General features: G+C 32.8%; 1 protein-coding gene across 1 annotated transcript in view; it reads right to left on the bottom strand.

The window, feature by feature from the left end:
- The window catches only part of ELP2 (elongator acetyltransferase complex subunit 2), a 50,678-nt gene that overhangs the window by 15,259 nt on the left and 15,082 nt on the right, over positions 1-20,337 (bottom strand). The window contains exons 6-14 of the mRNA XM_031946057.1: positions 15,717-15,781; positions 15,228-15,294; positions 14,531-14,671; positions 13,510-13,605; positions 9,581-9,681; positions 9,126-9,257; positions 7,264-7,413; positions 5,136-5,324; positions 3,370-3,436 (exon numbers count right to left, since the gene is read on the bottom strand). Coding sequence (XP_031801917.1) covers positions 3,370-3,436; positions 5,136-5,324; positions 7,264-7,413; positions 9,126-9,257; positions 9,581-9,681; positions 13,510-13,605; positions 14,531-14,671; positions 15,228-15,294; positions 15,717-15,781 — 1,008 coding nt within the window. The remainder of the gene's footprint in view (positions 1-3,369; positions 3,437-5,135; positions 5,325-7,263; positions 7,414-9,125; positions 9,258-9,580; positions 9,682-13,509; positions 13,606-14,530; positions 14,672-15,227; positions 15,295-15,716; positions 15,782-20,337) is intronic.

Below are 20,337 nucleotides of genomic sequence, written 5' to 3' on the forward strand. Positions count from 1 at the left end.
ACTTCACAAAATAAATAAAAATATATTTTTAAAAAATAAATTGCAGAACTGCCCATCTGTTTTGGAAGAAGGAAATTCCTTAGCAGAAGATCCCTATACCCATGCAATCAAAAATCCATTTCAAAATAAGAATAAGCACTATTTTTTTCAAGTGTTCATCTAATTCTATCTATGTAAGTCAAAAGTCACAAAAAGAATAGTTGTATTAGGGATACACTTTTTTTTTTTAATATTGGGCCTCTTCATTCATGCCAAGGAGGGTGAAATTGAGGCTCAAAGCACACCAAGGCAGTGGCTCTCCCTCTACAAAATGCTTACTTGTTAATCAGTCATATTTTATTTAATGACTGAGTAATGCATATAGTAGGAGTCTATAAGAAAAAAAGGAAGACTCATGGTAGATAGTAGCTGCTTATCTTGACTCAATTAATCAATCAATAAACATTTATTAAGTATCTGCTATGTTCTAGGCATGTGTGAAGTGCTAGAGTATCGTAGTATTGGGAGGAAGGGTAAGAGAGGTTCTTCTTGTGCCACTTAAAATAAAGCTGGGAACTGGAGAACTAAGTGAGAGAAAGGTGTGATTAGAAATACAAAAATAAAAGAGGAATAGAAACAAATTTTGAACTGCTGTTAAAAAGGAATACTGTATGAATATTATGGAATATTACTGTTCTGTAAGAAATGACCAGCATAGATGATTTCAGAAAAGCCTGGAGAGATTTACATGAACTGATGCTGAGTGAAATGAGCAGGACCAGGAGATCATTATATACTTCAACAACAATACTATATGATGATCAATTCTAATGGACGTGATCCTCTTCCACAATGAGATGAACCAAATCAGTTCCAACAGAGCAGTAATGAACTGAACCAGCTACACCCAGCGAAAGAACTATGGGAGATGACTATGAACCACTACATAGAATTCCCAATCCCCCTATTTTTATCCGCCTGCATTTTTTATTTCCTTCACAGGCTAATTGTACACTATTTCAAAGTCTGATTCTTTTTGTACAGCAAAAGAACTGTTTGGACATGTATACATATATTGTATTTAACCTATACTTTATTTAATATGTGTTGGTCAACCTGCCATCTAGGGGAAGGAGTGGGGGGAAGGAAGGGAAAAATTGGAACAAAAGGTTTGGCAATTGTCAATGCTATAAAATTGCCCATGCATATAACTTGTAAATAAAAAGCTACATATATATATATATATGGAACACTGTAAAATTGTGAAGGAATGCATCATAAAAACAAGTTGCAGTGTGTAAGATTATAAAAAAGCAAGAAAGCTTTTGTTCAAAGAGGTCTCAGAGCAAACACAGAGCTGTGCACCAGAGTCCCGTAACTCTTAAAGAGACCCATGCTAGCAGGACCTAGTATTGACTTGACCTGTTTAGCAAAAGATGAAGCTGTGGGAATAAGACTCTTTATAACCCTTCTTTTATAACTATTTGTTACCTTTGTCTCCCACAAAGGCAAACAGTTTAGAAAAATAATTCAGTCTCCTAACTTTTGGAATAATTTTCAACTCTGCTTTTACTTTGCCAAAATTATCAAATTATCACAATAGATTCTAATATATTTTTACAGACAGAATTTTCACAAGAAAAAAAAAATCTCTTATAACATACTTCATCTATAACAAAAATGAATTTTGCTGTTCCATAACTGTCCTAAGAAGATTAAATCTTTTAAGAAAAGTACATCAATTAGTTCAAACAGGAATTTTTTATTATCATCATGAAAATGATTTTGTCAGCATGCAAACTTCTACAAAACATACTGTAACCTATTCATATATATCTCAATTAAGTCTTAAGAACTAACTGCTTATGGCTCTGTAAAATTAAAGGAATTACCAAAGATCATGCAGCCACTGAATGGCAGGCCTCTATCCCAGAAAGGACATGGGATCTCTCACATATTCACACAGAATTGACATCTGATTATTTCCATGTTACCAATACCTTTAATAATGGATTTTAAAATTTATCTTGTTTTTATGCATTTCAAGTTTTCAAGTTGCTTCAAGTTCTTTTCAGAAATTCAGAGTATAAATCTCAAATAAATAGTAAAAATATAAGGTTTAAATTTGAAATTACTCAAATAAAGTCGATAAAATATTCATGCCCTTTTACCTATAGGAATATACTCAAAAAGGAGTCACTGTTGAAAAAAGAATGTCTCTCATATACAGTCAATTTTTTTTTTTTTGTGATAGCAAAGTACTGGAACCATAGACTAGGGAATGACTAAACAAAACGTGGTATATAAATTTAGTGGAAGATTACTATGATATAAGAAACAATGAATATGATTATTAGAGGGATACATGGTATGACCTGCATAGACTAAATAAGAGTGAAGTAAGCACAGCCAAGGGAAAAATATGTATACCCAGTGATTACAGTAATGTAAATGCAAAAAAAAAAAAAAAAAAAAACCCCAAAAAACTTATTACAAAATAGAAAATGAATGCTGCAAAATTACAGAGAACAAGGTTGGACCCAAAGAAGAAATACTGAAAAGAGCTATGGTCTGTCTTTAGGGAGGTAGAAGCTCCACAAATATTGAATACTGTATATACTGGCAGATTTTTTTTTTAATGTTTTTGATTTTTTTTTTCACTTCTTTTCAAAACTTTTTTCCAACTTCTTTTAAATTTTTTTTAAAGTATTTGTTATAAAGGATAGCTTCCTTTATTTTGAGAGAGATGATATAAAAATAAAAGCTATCGATAAAAATTAATTTTTAAAACTATATAGCTCATATTCCTGTTCTATAGATTTTTTTAATTTATAAAGCATTTTCCTTACAATATATCCGTAGCACAGGGAATAGAAACCTCAATATGCCAATTTCACAGAAGAGGGCCTGAGGTTCAAGGAAATTAAAGCCCATAGTCACACAGCAACAAAGCTGTGATTCAAACTTAGACCTTTTGATTCCAAGTCTAGGGTTTTTTTCATTCACTATACCATTGATTAAACCAGGTATCAAATTTAATTTGTATTTTTATTTGTACCTCACCATTCAAAAATTATTTCCTAGAGCCTAACATAATACCTTAAACAGAGTAGTGCATATAACAAATATTTTTAATTGAACTGAGTTACTCAGAATATAGCTGATCCTTAGATAAGGTTTTTACATTTACTCTATTCAATGTTATATCCCTCAACAAGAAGTATGCATAGGCCCTTCTTAAATAGCATACTCAATCATGAAATAAAATGAAACTATAACCCCAGTAGTTAGGAAATTCACCAAATATTAAACAGAGAGGTCTTTAAACACAGTTACAGAGATAATAGGTAATAATGGTAGCTTCTGTGATTGAAATTACTTGAGACTTACCCTGAAAAACAGCTTTGTTGGAGAGGCCCAAAGCAGGCACTGTAGCACCTTCTGGAAGGTCACTATACTGTTAAGAAAAGAATAGTGATATAGTCAAATTTTAAAAAACATAAGCTACTAAAAGCTGAACAAAACAAATTAGCACTAAATAAGGGTTAGAAGCAACCATTAGTGGTCTGAAGTGGGCCATTCACACTTAGTCTACCAAATCTTTCTAGCCATGCTAGCTAACAAAGGTCTTGTGTATTCACCAACCCCTTACTGTCTCCATTAAACCATGTTCCTTCTCCTCCATCTACCTCCCTACAGGCATGTGATCATCACGTAGCAAAGAGATAGAGAGGAGAGATGTTCATGAGGATGATGTAAGAATATGTGTCAGTGAGAAAATGTACATATCTTAAGTTAGATTTGGATAAAAGTGACTGAATTGTAGTGGTCTACAATATGTGACTATAGGTGTGAGAAGGGTGTAACACTCATTTTCAGTGGTTTGTGACTATACTTTGCAAAAAATAGGATAGAACTTTGTTTGGAAAAAGAATATTTCATAAGACCATGCCTAAAAGGGTTACACTGTAAATTCTAATATTATATTACAAGGTCCTAGAGAGGTAAGTATTGTTGTTTTTATTTTTTCATCCCTAATACCTAATCTAGGGTTCTGAATAAGATACAGTTTTGGAATCAGGAACATTTGAATTCAGATCCCAACTAAGCCACTTGCTGGTTGGCTGTCTGATCCTAGACCGCCTTCAGCCACTTATTACCTGTCTGATCCTAGATGAATCACATAACTTATGGAATTACTATATACTAAATATGTTTATTAAAATCACATATATTAATGCTTCTTTGTGTCTCAGTGGCCTAATCTGTAAAATGAAATGATCTGATGCAACAATCTGAATACCAGAGCTATAAATCTAGGAAACACACAAACACATAATCTTTCTAACAGATTTCCTTTACCTCTAGTCTTTTTTTATTCTAATTTGCTTTACATCACACTTCCATATCACATTCAAATTCCTCCTTTTAAGATTTTACATAATCGGACCTTATCCTATCCATTCCACTTCATCCATACTACTTTAGTAAGTCACTTCTACTTTCTGATCCTCAATGTGATAATTCTTGCTTCTCTCCATACAATTTCTTCTGGCTAAAAAGTCCAGCTTTCCCTCCTTTCTACTACTATAAATCATTTCTTCATTTAAGGTCTAATATATCTTTCTTTTCTTCCCCACCTTACTTTAGCCCACATTCTTCTTTCCTTCCTCTGAGTCCTTTTTGCACTCATAGTTAGTTCCATACAATTTAATATGTAACTGTCCTGTAATTATTTCATATTACCCACTTCAACCTCCCTAGTTAGGAAAGGCCCACATATTTTACTTCTTGAGTATTTCCCACAATGCCAAGCTCAAAGTAACCTTTGAGAAATATCCATTTCATACAATGCAATAATGAGTGATTTTTAAGTCTGTTGTATATTAAGCTGAAATTTGAATGCTACTTTAAATTCCTTCTAACATTCTTTGTCGACACAAACATTCTTATTGGTAAAACACAAATACCTGTAAGCCAGCAGGCCCACAAACATTTATGGCAAGTCAATAGTTCCGAAGTTGATTTTATTTTTCTTACAATTTGTATAAAGTATATATAGCTTGGAAGATAAGAAAATGAAATAGAGGGCATTTCTTTAGACCAGAATAATCAAATTTAAATACTTCATTTAATTAAAAATGGTATATACTTACACCAGAAAGTAATTTTTTCACTGTGTGCCCAGTGATGTTACAGAAGTTCTCCACAAAGTTCCTTGGAGCTGAAAAAACTCGAAGCACTTTTTCATCTGCTCCAGATACAAACTGAAACCGACCAATCATTGCTAGACACTTTATGTCAAATCCATGTATTTGAGGCCTTGCAATTTCATGCCAGGTTACCTAGTTACAAGATAAAAAGCAATGCAACACCACTTTAATCTAACAAATTGTTCATTTTGAACAAATAATTATTTTAAACTCAATGGGAGGAAATCATTCCATTTGGTATTTATATTCTTGGATTTTGCCTACAAAAGCTGAGGGAAAAACTTACTACAAAGCTGAAGTAGTAGGAGAAAACCTGAGTTGAGGTAAAAAAAATTTTATATATATATTAACATGACAGTGCTAAACATTCACATGGTCAGCAGGTACCATTCTGCCCCATGAGAAATATTTCCCACCTCCTGCAAGAAGCCTTTCCTGGTCCTTATTAATGTGAGTGCTAGGACTGTGATTCTCTCCAATTATCCCTTTGTGTATCTTGTTTGAACATGACTGTCTTCATGTTGTCCACCCACAATAGCCTGGAAGCTCCCGGAAGAAAAAATACTATTTTTACCTTTCTTAGCATTTGCAGCACTTAACACAGTGTCTGGAAAAGCAGACATTTAATAAATGCTTCTTGACTTGACTTACCAACTCCCAGAGATACACAATAGTGAAATAAAATACTTTAAAGTTGTTTTTAAAGCAACTTATTTACTTGCAGGAAATTCGGAATTTAATAATTAATCTCATTCCTTTCCTTAGAGCAATAAGGCAATAAAACAATAAGGCAGGTTGATAAATAGGACATGCATAACAGCGGTAACTCAGTGAACATTTATTGATGATGCCTTATTGTCTCCACTTATTAAGTTCTGAAGACTTCTCACTGTTGCCATGCCAAAGAAACTTATTTCAGCAAGAGAGAAAGAAAGCATTTATCTAGAATACTGAGATGCCATGGGTCAAATGGAAGCCTTAAAGGCAAAGTAATGAATATACATAATCCAGGCCAAAAAACTGCATTTGGTACAAAAGGCTACTATGATCCTATAAAAAGCACACAAATTTTTATATAAGCTCTCATTTCTAGCTACCATTTAAACTAAGAACTATTAAGAGCCATTCTTTTGAACCCTCACAAGTTGTATAAATAACCTGATGCTTAGAGAGATGAATCAGCAAGTTATTTATAAGTATTCCCCAATTGATAATCATAGAGATAACGCCTTATCCATCCTACCAAAAATTAAATCATCTAACTTACAAAAATTGTCTCCCTTTAAAGGATGAGGGATTTAAGGGATTTATGAAAATTGTTACCACCACCACCCATAATATTCTTCTCTAAATACAGAACAAACAACCAGGTACATAAAGAGAACTATGGCAGACTGTTGTCAGGATCAACCAATAGAAAGATGATGGGAAAGAACCTCAATGAAGAATGCAATAAATCAGATGCTGATTTAATTTTTCACATTCAAGACCAATGGGAAAAAAAGTCTGCTATCAGTGGATCCAGTTCCTCCTGGCAGACCATAATATCAATCTCTCAGATGGGGACATGAACATAAATTAGGTCTGATAATGGGATGTTTCAGAGCTCTGTGCTTAATTGTGCCCTCAAATGCTAAGAACACAGTACGTACTGCTCTCCAGGAGTCTGTAGCTGCTCTACAGTACCTCAAAGATCAATACAGGCCTAGATGAGACTGGCCTGAGAAGCAAAACTTCTGAGATGAAAGAGACTGGATGAAGGGGGTTGCTGGAGTGTCACAAATGACGAAAGGCTGGAAATAGGTTATAACTACAAAAGAAGGTAGGTTTTAGTAAATATGGCACAGATCAAATGTAGAAGCAAATTTAAAATTTATACTCCTCATATATTATCTATGTATACACACAAGTGGGTGTAATATGGACATTAAAACAAAATTTTTCAAGCTGATTTGGTTCCATCTGAGGAAGATGTTATTCTCACCTATTTGCAGGATTATTCCATTTTTAATGTCCTCCATAACTCTAACAATATTATTTAACATGTAAAATTCAGAAAAAAAAAAATTACCTGTGAATTGTTTTTTTTCCTCCATGGAGCAAAGAGCCGAGTGGTCTGGTCAGCACTCACAGTCATGATAAATTCTCCTTCTGGATCCCACCTGAGATCCTGTACACTATTAAAGTGCCCAGAAATCACAACTCCTGGAGTCCATTCTTTCTGTATAGCAAAAGTACAAAACGTATCACTGCACATATCTAGAGGACTTAATGGTTTTAGTGCACATTCATTTACATATGAATCTATCAAAAATCCTTTGAGGTAGGCAAGAAAAATATTATCTGTCCTCATTTTATAGATGAATAAATTTGAGATTCAGTTCCATTTGACCAGTAAGCAGTCAATAGAAAAATAAGGTACCCTTACTCTTATTCTATATTGATGCCCCTCAAATGTATATTATCAAAAGCAGGGAGTGGAGTAGGGGTGAAAATGAATGATAAGAGTAAAACCTCTAAAGAAGTGATGTAACAATAGAGTGGCAAAAAGGGCTTTGGAGAACCAAAGAAAATAGAATCCATGTGTATGAAGTATAGTTATAAAGTAATGCCATTGATTTTCTAACAAATATGGGATACCTTAGACATCTACATGAGCTTTGTGCTTCCCTTTTCAAAATAATCACATTCCAAAGTTAAATTCTCTCATTCTAATCATGATGCCAGGAGCCAAAAACTTATTCAAATTCATTTTTTTCTAAAATTGTTTCAGAGCTGGTAGCGCTTTCTGAAAAATGTTATGAATGGAGGTGAATCTCTATCCATTAAGGGTGGGTTAAGAAAAAAATCAGTATGAAGTCACTCAGTTCCAACTATGCTAAAAAAAAGGCTGGAGATCAAGAGTGATTAACATAATTTTTCAATTTTTTTTTTTTTTTTTTTTTTTTTTTTTTTTGCTGAAGGCAACTGAGGTAAAGTGACTTGACCAGGGTCACAAAGCTAGAAGTATTAAGAGTCTGAACCCAAATTTGAACTCAGGTCCTCCTGACTTCAGGGCCAGTTCTCTATTCACTGCGCCACCTAGCTGCCCCCATAATTTTTCAATTTAAAATGAAGTGTGAACATAAAAATAACAAAACTGATCTTATCAAGTAAACTGACAACTTAAAAAGATGACTTCCAAAACTGAGTTAGGCAATAACAGGATGCATCATGTGAGCAAATACAAAGTCTTACCTAATGAGACTAACTAGGATAGATCAGTTCTAACTTGTCTCTTTAAAAAGCAGTCTCATTATTTTAAATTTCCTCACATAACTATGCTATCTTTCCTTAAGAGCATACAGATGATATTTAGTAAACTTTGCCTTTTGTAAGTAATTGTTTTCAATTTTTCCATATAATATACCTTTTTGCAATGTTTCTCAAAGACTAGTTGAAAGACAGCTCAAAGGGAGTTCAAAAAATTTAGGAATAAAATGGAATTGTATAGTTAAGAAAACTGGGAAACTTAAAAAAAAAACCTACCATATACTTTCATGGATAACCTAATGGACCAAGACACATGGAAAAGCTAAATACTTTATTTGGTGAGACTATTAATGGTAGGGACAAAGGAAATTGCATAAAAGTAAACAACTTAGCATTTAAAATGTAGAAACACGGAAATACTCTTTCTTCCCTAACTGAATCTCAATAATCTAAAAATACAGAAAAATAATTTTTAAAAGCCTGGATCACAAAAATATAATTCAGGTTCTACAGAATTTTAATTTATACCTAGTCCTAACAAGCACAGATACACTTAATTCTCTTGATTAAAGCAGACTAAAAAGTGAATATTCAAAGCAAAATAAAAGCTCACTAGTCAAAGAAGCAATTATTAGGCTCCAAAAGAGCCTTACCAGAAACAACTAAAGAAAACTCTCTCACCGATTCAGCTGCATGTTGTTTCCAAAGGTGCAGTGCTCCATGGAAAGCCTGGGCTAGGATCATAGAGCCATCTGGGCTAAACTGGCAGTCATAAAACCCCATTGTGTTCCCACCCACTTCACCTACTCGGACCTAGGCAACCAAAGAAAGAAAATAATTGTAAGAAAATATCCCATTATTTCACAATTAAAAAAAAAAAGCAAATTACAACCAATTGTATGAAATTTACTAAAAGGAAAAGTATGAAGCTATGGCCATTCATTCTTAAAAATGTAAATGTCTAATTAATAAAATAGTAAATTACTGTAAACTAAACAAATATCTAATTCTATCCAGTAGACATTTTATTATACAAATATAATGTGACTGAGTCAGAGCTGAGGATATAAAGAAAATATGAGACAACACCTATCCTCTTAAGGCATCTATAAAGGAGATAAAACATCAGTTTTTACCTGTTCCAGCCATACTCCTGACTCTTCATCAGGAGCCCAGAGAATCATGGTTTTATCCATTGAGGCAGACAACAATCTCATTGGCTGCTTAATCATATTACCTAAGGAGTAAAGAATACATCACTGCCTCTAGAATACATTTGAATTCTATTTAACATAAAATCACAACAGGCAATCTTTAAGTTCAAACTCAACTATATGCTGAGTCACTGTAAAGGGTCTATAACTTCCTATAAATCCCAAATATGGTCATTTTGAGGCTGTTAGCACCAGTAGCAGCATCACTCAGTATCCTAAATAAACATATAATCTGTAGACTGAATAAATACTATGCCTCGTTAGCACATATATGTACTACTATTATTTCAAATGTATGCACATATTTTGGTAAATAAAATACAAATTCATTTAAAAGCACTAATGAATTCATAGTAATTTTTGTCATTTATTATAAATTTTCTCAGTCAATGGATAGTCATGATATGACAACTCTGGGGTTATAAAGGATTCTTGTACTTGAAAATACTAGGAAACTAGGAGTTTAATACCGTAACAGGACTAGTTTTTTTTTTTTCCTATACTCAGATTATTAAAAATGCAACTTTCCAGAAATATCATATTTTATTTCCTTAACTTGTGTACTACTCCTTGGGTATTAGCAAGTCTATTTTAATTGCTTTTCTTTGCTAATTTAATTGTCCTGTAACATCTTCACTCCCCTAACCTTCTACTTCCACAACATCTAGTCTGAGCTACCTAAAATATTTTCTTTTTCACCTTTACACATCCTTATTTCTACAACTACTCTTTCTCATCATTTCTAGTCTTCACATAAGAAAGTCTCTCTCTGTAAAATATACCAAAATATTTATAAAAGCATTTTTTGTGATAGCAAAGAGTTGGAAATAAGATAGATGCCCAACGACTGGGGATGACTAAACAAATTGTGGCATACGAATATGATGGAGTTATTATTGTATTATTTAAATATGTATATATATATATACACACACACACACGCATACTATCATGAATACAGAGCAGCAAAGACAGATTTATATAACTGACAGCAAAGTGAAAGTGAAGTAAGCAGAATTAAGAAAACAATACACATATTGATCACAAAACTATAAATGAAAAGTATTGCAGAGGAAAAAAAGTATTGTTCTCAAGTCAAAAGAACAAGCATGGACCGGAAAGAAGGTATATGAGAAAATACTCCCAAATGTTCCTTTCCTTTGCAAAGTTTTAAGTATGATAACGTTAAGGGGGAAAAAAAATTTTTAACAAACAAAAAAAAGTATTTTTTTAAGAATTCCCCTTTGCTCAAAGGGCTATCAAACTGAGAATAACCTTTGATCCAACAATGTCTCTACTGGGTCTATATTCTAAAAGATCATTAAAAAAAAGGAAAAGGACCTATTTGTACAATAATGTTTGTAACTACAAAAAAGATCCTTGTAGTGGCAAGGAAACTGGAAATCCATCAAGTGGATGGATGCCCATCAGTTGGAAATGGCTGAATAAGTTAAGGTACATGAACATCATGGAATATTACTGTTCTATAAGAAATGATCAGCAGGATGATTTCTGAAAGCCCTGGAGAGATTTACATGAACTTAGCATCAGCTAAGTGAAGTGAGCAGAACAAAAGAACATTGTACACAGCAACAAGAAGATTATACGATGATCAATTCTAATGGACTTGGCTCTTTTCAACAATGAAGTGATTCAGGTCAGTTCCAATAGATGTGATAGAGAGAGCCATCTGCATCCAGAAGGAGGACTGTGGGTAATGAATGTGGATCACATGGATATTTTGTTGTTGTTTGCTTTCTAATTTTTTTTTTTGTTTTGATTTTTCTTGTACAGCATGATAAATGTGGAAAAATATAGAAGAATTTCATGTTTAATATATATTGGATGACTTTTTTTTTTAAGCTTAAGGGATGGGGTGGGAGAAAAGAAGGGAATTTAAATTTGGAACTTAAAGTTTTCCAAGGGTGAATGTTGAAAACTATCTATGCATATATTTTGAAAATAAAACGTTAAAAAATATATATATAAAGAAAATATGTAACCTCACACTTTTATTAGCAGATAGGAAAAGAGATGGTAATAGTCAATTTTGGAGGAAATGTGGGAAAATAGGCACTATAACAATACTATTGGGTAGAGCTATTTGGAATTATTCAAAGAAAATAACTAAAATACACATAATCTTTAAACCAAAGATCCTACTCCCAGACATATAACCCAAGGAAATCAATGATAAAAATATAGAACAAAATATTTCTAGGAGTGCTCTGCAATATCAAAGAAACAGACATTTGGAAACAAAGTAGATGTTCAGTGACTGGGAAATAGCTAAACTGTGGTAACTGATGAAAAATTGGTGGGTTCTAAGTTATGATGAATATAATGAGTACAAGAAATATAAGACATGTGAACTAATGAACTTATATGAAACAAGGCAAAATAAAGCAAGTAGAACCAGGAAAACAATATACTGAACAACTACAACAAAGGAAAAAGGAAAAAACAACAACAAACTGAAAGAATAATGACCCAATTTAGACGACAAAGAAAAACTATAGGAATCTACCTCCTTCTTTTCTTTGCAGAGATGGGGAAGTAAGAGCATGAAGCATTGCATCTAAGGTCAGGCTTGCTTAAGGTATGGGCTTGTTTTGTTGAAAAATGTTTCTCCCTTTTTAATGGTTTGCTAGAGAGGATGGCTCTTTATAAGGAAGAGGGATAAATTTTAAAACAAAGGTGACAAAAAAAAGACAATAACAAAAATTTTAATTAAAAAAAAACAAGGTTTTGGGTTATAAAACTTATACTAAATAAAATTGAATGAAAGTCAGAGGACTTGTGAGATCAGTCACCCCAATCTATATCTATTATCTAATCTAGTAATTCAATGTTTTATGTACTATCCTAGCGTGAAAGTATCTGGCACTAATACATATTCTCTACGCACCTATTTTTCTCATATCATCTAGTAATACAGATATTGGAAAAAAAAAATGAAGGAATAGGAGTTTTGTGAATCTCCCATACTTGTGAACGCCAATGAATACTTAAATACTTCTTGCTTATATGAGCTCTCTAAAGGTGTGAACACAAGCATCGTTTCTATTAGTTCTACTTAATACCTTGTTTCTTCTGGCCCATAACAGCTCCTTGTAAGATCAAATCAATCATACTGAACCATGCTAAATTAGATAATTATTGTCTCTATCTACTCTAATGACACACTTTGTAAAGATTCCAACATGGGAGAACAACTTGTGATGTTTTGAAGAAATTCAGAAGTACAAAAGTCTGTGTTCTAAGGCAAAATGGAGTGTATTGTTTTATTACCCATTAACAACACAAATAAGTTCAGATATTCTCATATCTCAGTAAAGCTAACTGTTAACTGAACTTTTCTTATGCAACCTTGTTAAAATCAGAGTTGTGATCCCTAAAAAGAAATCAAAAACTCTTCAAAAGACTATGATGAACATTTGTTGGTCAGCAACACAGTATGCCAGAAAGTATAGATTTATATACCAAAATCTGTAGCTCTCATTTAGCAATTCATATTTCTTTTCATTTGTCAACGCTTCCTCCCTGCTTTGTTTTTTCACCACAGTAATCTCTCTCCAGTTCAGACCACAAATGTTTTTCAAACACTAACAGATTCCTTGAGTCTACACCCCTGACTCCCAGAAGCTTGTTTCTCTATTTCTCCTTTGGTTTGACAGTTAAAGTGCAATATAGAACTACTATGATATCATGTAGCCAATAGGTATGATTATATAACATGACTTCCAAAGAAAATTTCTTAGAATGATTAACATTATATATAAAGAATTTACTCTCTACTTTAACCATTTGTCAATTAGATATCTGTAAACTTCCATCTAGCTCTCTCCTACCTGTGTAATAGGAAGGCTGCCAATGAACAGCATTTACCCAGTTTTCATGACCGGCTAACACTGTCTCCAGGGTAACAGCATATGTTGCCTCAGCACCTACAGCAAAAGACAACAAAATCATTTATTTATAAAATCAGAAATCATGACACCTCAAAGGCAGGAGGGTCCTTGGAGAACACGTGGCCCAATAACATCATTTTATCAATGACCAACCTCGGATCAAACAGGTGCGTAACTTGCCAAAGACCCTGTAGCACAGCCAGGACCAGATACCAGGTGGTGACTGAGGCCAGAACTCAGCACACACTGCTGCCCAACCAAGCTCTTCCTGAAGAATCATGCAAATGCTCAGAACTCTGGTGTGCAAGCAATGTAAATGCTCAAAAAAAACATGATCTATTCTTTGTAATTTCAAGATATTCTAAATGTTTTTGCCATTATCCATGCAATAGGATTTATGTAAGAAGTTCGAAAGATTTAGTTTTAATCTTATCATACTAAAACCAGCTTACTAATGAAATACAAAAATGAATTATCAAATATTTGAGAACTAAGACACCTGTACCAATGAAATCACAGATTATCCAAAAAAAAGCACTATTCACTCCTGATATCTTTTGAAGTTTGAATGTGTCGCTAAATCAATTTTCATTTTATAACTGCCAACTCAACAACATTTAAAAAGCTACTCACAACAATTTCACATTGTAAAAGTTTCCTTATAATATATTTGCTGTTGTCACAATTTTGACCTTATATATTCTTTTGCATTTATTCAAAATAAATTTTATTTGCATCATTTTGAAATATCTTAACAATATCAGATATTTCATTTTCAAGGAAAATTACTTCAGATGATTCTTTTCATAGTAGGAAAACTTTATAAAATAATTTTGATGGAGAACTAATAATTTTAAAGAAATAACTTTCAAATTAATCATTTAGTCAAAGGGCTAAATGAGCTACAGAGATGGTAGCAAACCAAGAATCTCTATATCATAACATTTTTGTTACTACTCACTTCCATTGTTCAGAGTAAAAGTATTTTCCTTCAGCTTTATATCATTATCTTCTTGAATTTCTAAGGATGCTGATTTTACATACAACTTCCAGACCCTTATCAAACAGTCTTGGGAACAGCTTGCTAAAAAGAGGTCTTCTCCTAATAAAGAAAAATGACAATTTAATGTTATATTCTAAAAATTACTTAAAATAGTTTTGCTTTCTTCCACAGTAATTCTTCACTTAGTATATTCTAGCATGCTGTTTCCTTCCTTGACATTACACCTGTTTTAAAAAAAACCTACATGACAGTGCTACAAAATGTATGTAAAATGTGTCACATTCTTACATTTAATCATTTATGAGATTCATAAAATAACATGAAAAACTGTTTATATATATAAGCTCAAAATAGACCTTTATAATAATTTTTTCCACATTTCTCAAAAAGACATTTTGTTATATAATGATAATGCTAAGTTAAGTTTTCTAAATCCTATCAAACTGCTTTATTCTATCTATTCTTATCGACAATCAAGAGAAATGATAATGATAACAGCCAACATTGTCTAAAAATATGAAAACCTTTTATTCTAATACGGAGTAAAGAAAAATAGTTTTATGAGAAGTGAAATATAAAAAGGAAAAAAAAATTTTTAAGAGATGTGGCATATACCTACTACTATCATATAATACTTTGCAAGTTTTATACTGACCAAAGGCTGCCCATTCAACTCCTCTTATCCAATCTTCATGTCCAGAGAGCACAAGCATTTTCTGAAACTAAACAAAACAAAATGACAAGATATTTTCAGGTATCCAACATAGCAATACACATAAAAAATCTAATTTGCCCTCAAAAGTTCATACCCAAAGTCATCTTCTTATTTGGAGGAAATACCAGTTCTAAAGAAGGTAGTGTAAACTAGTTGCATACCATTTAAATTCTCAATTAAATTGGGAATAATATGTAATTTTTGGCTTATGCCTACATGACTTCAGTAGATCATTTAATTTTTTACCTCAACTTCCTTCAAAAGAATTATGTACTAATGACACATAAATTTACTAGAAAAATAATATATGCATGTATATATGTAGTTTTATAACCAGATAACAATTATAACAAACTTTAAGAAGAAAAGAAAACAAAAGACAGAAAGCAGGAGGCATTTCTAAGAACAAGGGTGAAAAGTAATGATTACCTGATCATTTTGTTGTACATACAAATGAATTCTGCAATCATCACCGCCACAAGCTAGAATTGGTACTGAAAAACAAGGTAGATCCGGAAGTTCTTTTATTGCAAAACTGTCAATTCAATTTTGTTGAATAAGTGTCTACTCATTGCCTTTTATGTTCAAGGCATTGGACTAGGCTCTAGAGGCACAAAAAGAAAAATAATCACCAGCTTCAAGGAAATTACATTCTAATTGCCAAGTGTTTTATGCTAAGATTTGAGTTGAATTTTATCATAGCAAGATAGAAGATAAAGCTAAATGTTACTCAACTATTTTTTGTTACCACGTTCATAAACCTTTCACATTTCACTATTCCATTTCTCTTAGTCCCATGCTGCCTAGGGCTCCAAGAAGAGTGACTGGTTTAATATTTATTGAAACAATACTTTTTTTTTGAAAGGATTTATGTTTTGTTATCTCCATTTTTATTAACTGCCACTCATATGCATAGTCCTTCAGACAACTGTGGGCAATACTACTATACCCCACTGATTACTATGACTACTTGAAAATTGAATTTGTTGAAATCACCCCTCAGTTTCATTTAAAACTTCATCATTGTGAATATTAATACCCCTATAACTATTCAAACTATGATATGCTTTCCCTCAGTTCAGATTTGGGGGAGTGAGTGGGAAGGAGACAGAAAGAACAGTAAAGTGAAGGAGAAAGGAAAGATGAAAGAAAATACATTGATTACCTGATACAGAATTTTGGGATGAAATTATAAATATTCAAATGACCACATTATTCAATATAAATATGGTGATTGACTAGTAGAAATGACAACTACCAAAGAAAATCTTCTCCAGGCAAGAACTACAAATTTGACTGTCCCTTTGGTTCAAAGAATGGCTGTGACAGATGAACAAGTACTACATTGATAAGTGAGGAAGACCTGGATAAAGGTTTAGAAAAAAAGTTCTTTAAAGAGGGAAGAAAAAGATGGAAAGAAATGACATGAATCATATGAACAGACGAGAAGTTAACCATCTTTCATTTTTCTTTTTTTAATATGTTGTTATTGACCTTTTGTTTTTACTTCACCTAGATTTCATCCTGTATCCCTTCTCTCTTTTCTCTTCTAGAGTCATCCCTTATAACAATTTATATTATTAGAAAATAGAAAAAACAGAAAACAAAAGAAGAGTACATACCACACTTGATCATTGCCGAAAGCCAAGAAGCAATGACAAAAAAATTTGGCAAAATTGACAAATACATTAAAAAGTGTGACATCATGTGTAAATGCAAAGATTCCCCCTCCTCCATAAACATATAGAGTTAATTTCAAATTATTCTTTTTTGGATGTTTTGTGATTTTGTTCTTTTCATTTAAAATGTTGTCAATATTGTCAAGACAATAATAGATGTTGGAGGGGGTGTGGGAAAACTGGGATATTAATACATTGTTCATGGAACTATGAACAGATCCAGCCCTTCAGGAAAGAAATATGAATCTATACTCAAAAAGTTATCAAGCTGAGAATACCCTTTGCTCCAGCAGTGTTTCTACGAGGCTTATATCCCAAAGAGATCTTAAAAGAAGGAAAGGGACCCACATGTGCAAAAATATTTGTGGCAGCTCTTTTTGTAGTGGCAAGAACCTAGAAATTAGTGGATGCCCATCAGCTGGAGATTGGCTGAGTAATATGAAGACATATGGCATATGAATGTTATGGAATTATTATTGTTCTATAAGAAATGATCAGAAGGATGATTTTAAAGAGGCCTGGAGAGACTTGTATGAACTGATGCTAAGTGAAATGAGCAGAACCAGATCATTGTATATGGCAACAAGATGATTATACAAAGATCACCTCTGATGTACGTGGCTCTTTTCAACCGTAAGATGATTCAGACCAGTTCCAATGATCTTATGATGAAGAGAACCATCTATACTCAGACAGAGGACTTTGGGAACCGAGTGTAGATCATAACAAAGCATTTTTACTCTTTTTGCTGTTGTTTGCTTGCTTTTATTTTCTTTCTCATTTTATTTCCTTTTTGATTTGATTTTTCTTGTGCAGCAAGATAATTGTATAAATATGCATGCATATATTATATTTAACATATATTTTTACCAAGTTTAACATATATTGGATTACTTGTTATCTAGAGGAGAGGATGGAGAGAAGAGGGAGGGAAATTGGAACACAAAGTTTTGTAAAGGTTAATGTTGAAAAATTATCCATGCAAATTGAATGGATACACATCAATTGGAGAATGGCTGAATAAATTGTGGTATATGGATGTTATGGAATATTATTGTTTTGTAAGAAATGACCAGCAGGATTATTTCAGAGAGGCCTGGAGAGACTTACATGAACTGATGCTAAGTAAAATAAATAGAACCGGAAATCATTATACACGGTAACAACAAGAGCATAAGATGATCAACTCTGATGGATGTGGCTCTCTTCAAGAATGAAATGATTCAAATCAGTTCCAATTGTTCAGTAATGAAGAGAATCAGCTATACCCAGAGAGAGAACTATGGGAAATGAGTATGGATCACAATATAGCATTTCCACTCTTTCTGTTATTATTTGCTTGCATTTTTGTTTTCCTTTTCAGGTATTTTCTTTCTTTCTAGACCTGATTTTTCTTGTATAGCAAGATAACTATAAATATGTATACATATATTGGATTTAACATATACTTTAACATATTTAACATGTATTGGACTACCTACCATCTAGGGGAGAGGGTGGGGGGAAAGAGGGGAAAAACTGGAACAGAAGGTTTTGCAAGGGTCAATGTTAAAAAATTACCCATGCATATGTTTTGTAAATAAAAAACTATAATAACAATAAAAAAAGAAAAATCTTGATAATTAAAAAATTTTAATAAAAAATAAAAACAAAGAATTAAAACTAAATAAATAAATGAATGCCAAGTAAATAAAGTGTTGTCATTATTGTGTATACTGCTTTCCTGACTCTATTTACTTCACTCTGCATGAATTCATGTCAATCTTTCCATGTTTTTCTGAACTCATTGTCACTGGCTAGCCATCCTTAAATAAAAATTATGCTCCATTCAAAAGGTCACAATCTAAGGAATTATGAAAGATGTAATTATAAAAAGATACTGTCCTCAATTTTTTTGAAGTACAAAATTAACATAAGGAAACAAGTAAACAATACAATTAAGACTAAATTAAAACATTTTTTAAAAGTAAGAATCAGTGAGACACTGAGAAAACTGTCTGGTCTTCTTATGCATCAGGGAGCAGGCAGAGGATTCTGAGACCATAAGAGGAAAGCAGGAAGAGAACTCAGAGCCCAACCCCCTTATCTTACACATAAGGAAACCACTGTCCAAGAAGATTAAATAACTAGGCCAAGACACACAGGAGGTGGAATTTGAAACCAGGTCCCTTTAGTGGCAGACCCACTTGCTTTGACACATTTGGACTGCAAAGGCAAAATGACTCCTCTATACCTTTTAAAGGAAATGAAACTCTCCTCTACCAAATAATTCCCATAGGTCAGCACAAGGAAGTTTTGGAGGAAAACAACTAATGTTTATGTCCCTTGACCCTCAAAGACAAGACATTTGATGTATGGCAGAGCCTATAACATACTCACAACTCAGAAAAGGGAAAATAATGAAAGAAAAAAGGCTGATGTCTTTTCCAGCCTCTTTTGCAAAAATCAACAAAAAATCAACAGAGGACAAACTAGAAGGACACTATCCTGCACAGAGGAGAAAGAAGCAATCAAGTCCCCAGTAATGGCTTCCATCAGGCCAACACTCACAAGATCTGAGATGTCCAAAGACAGAAGAAATCAAGACACACAGTGTAGGCCTTTAAAGCGGTCCCCTAGTCCCTTGGAGATAATGTTCAAAGAAGGGAAGTAATGCACTGGAAGACAAGTTGTCTTAGGACAAAAGGGGAGTTTGTACCTGGAAAAAAGAAACGTCTTGAGGTATCTGCATGTACCTAGAAAATGAGGTGCCCTAGTGTTAAAAGGAGTATTTTTCAAGATGAAAAACTCAAAATAGTAGAGGGTGGGAGAAAAGAAATGAGAGATTGGAGAGAGAACAGTTAATCATCAACAGGAAATGTTTATTATCTCAATAAAAATAGCCCAGATCCTATAGCACTACTACTACTTGGCTTTCTAAAATTATCCAATTCTTTGGGCTCAGGCAACTTATAATAACATGAAATTATGGATAGGTGCATATTTTACATAATACATTTGTCTTTGACACTTTTAAACTCAGGATACATATTAATTTTCAAACCCATACATATTTTTATCAGAGATAAATTTCATATTACCTCCAATTAAATTTAATAGTATTTTTTTCTTTCACGTACTAGTATTCACTTCCTTACACTAATTCTTAGATCAGTGACATATGAGAACCCAAGAATAGCAGGTAACTAAATCTAAACTCTCCAAATTTTCAATATAAACTATATATTTCATGGAAATCAAAAAGTGACCAAAAGAAGCAGAAATTATTTCATATAGAGGAAAAGTGAGTGTGAAACATGAAAGATACTTATTTATTAAGTCTTTTAAGTACTTAGGTCTTTTTATAGCTGAAATAGAAAAGCACTCATTTC

Source organism: Sarcophilus harrisii, chromosome 1, assembly GCF_902635505.1.
Source record: "Sarcophilus harrisii chromosome 1, mSarHar1.11, whole genome shotgun sequence".
In the NCBI taxonomy this organism is placed as follows: domain Eukaryota; kingdom Metazoa; phylum Chordata; class Mammalia; order Dasyuromorphia; family Dasyuridae; genus Sarcophilus; species Sarcophilus harrisii.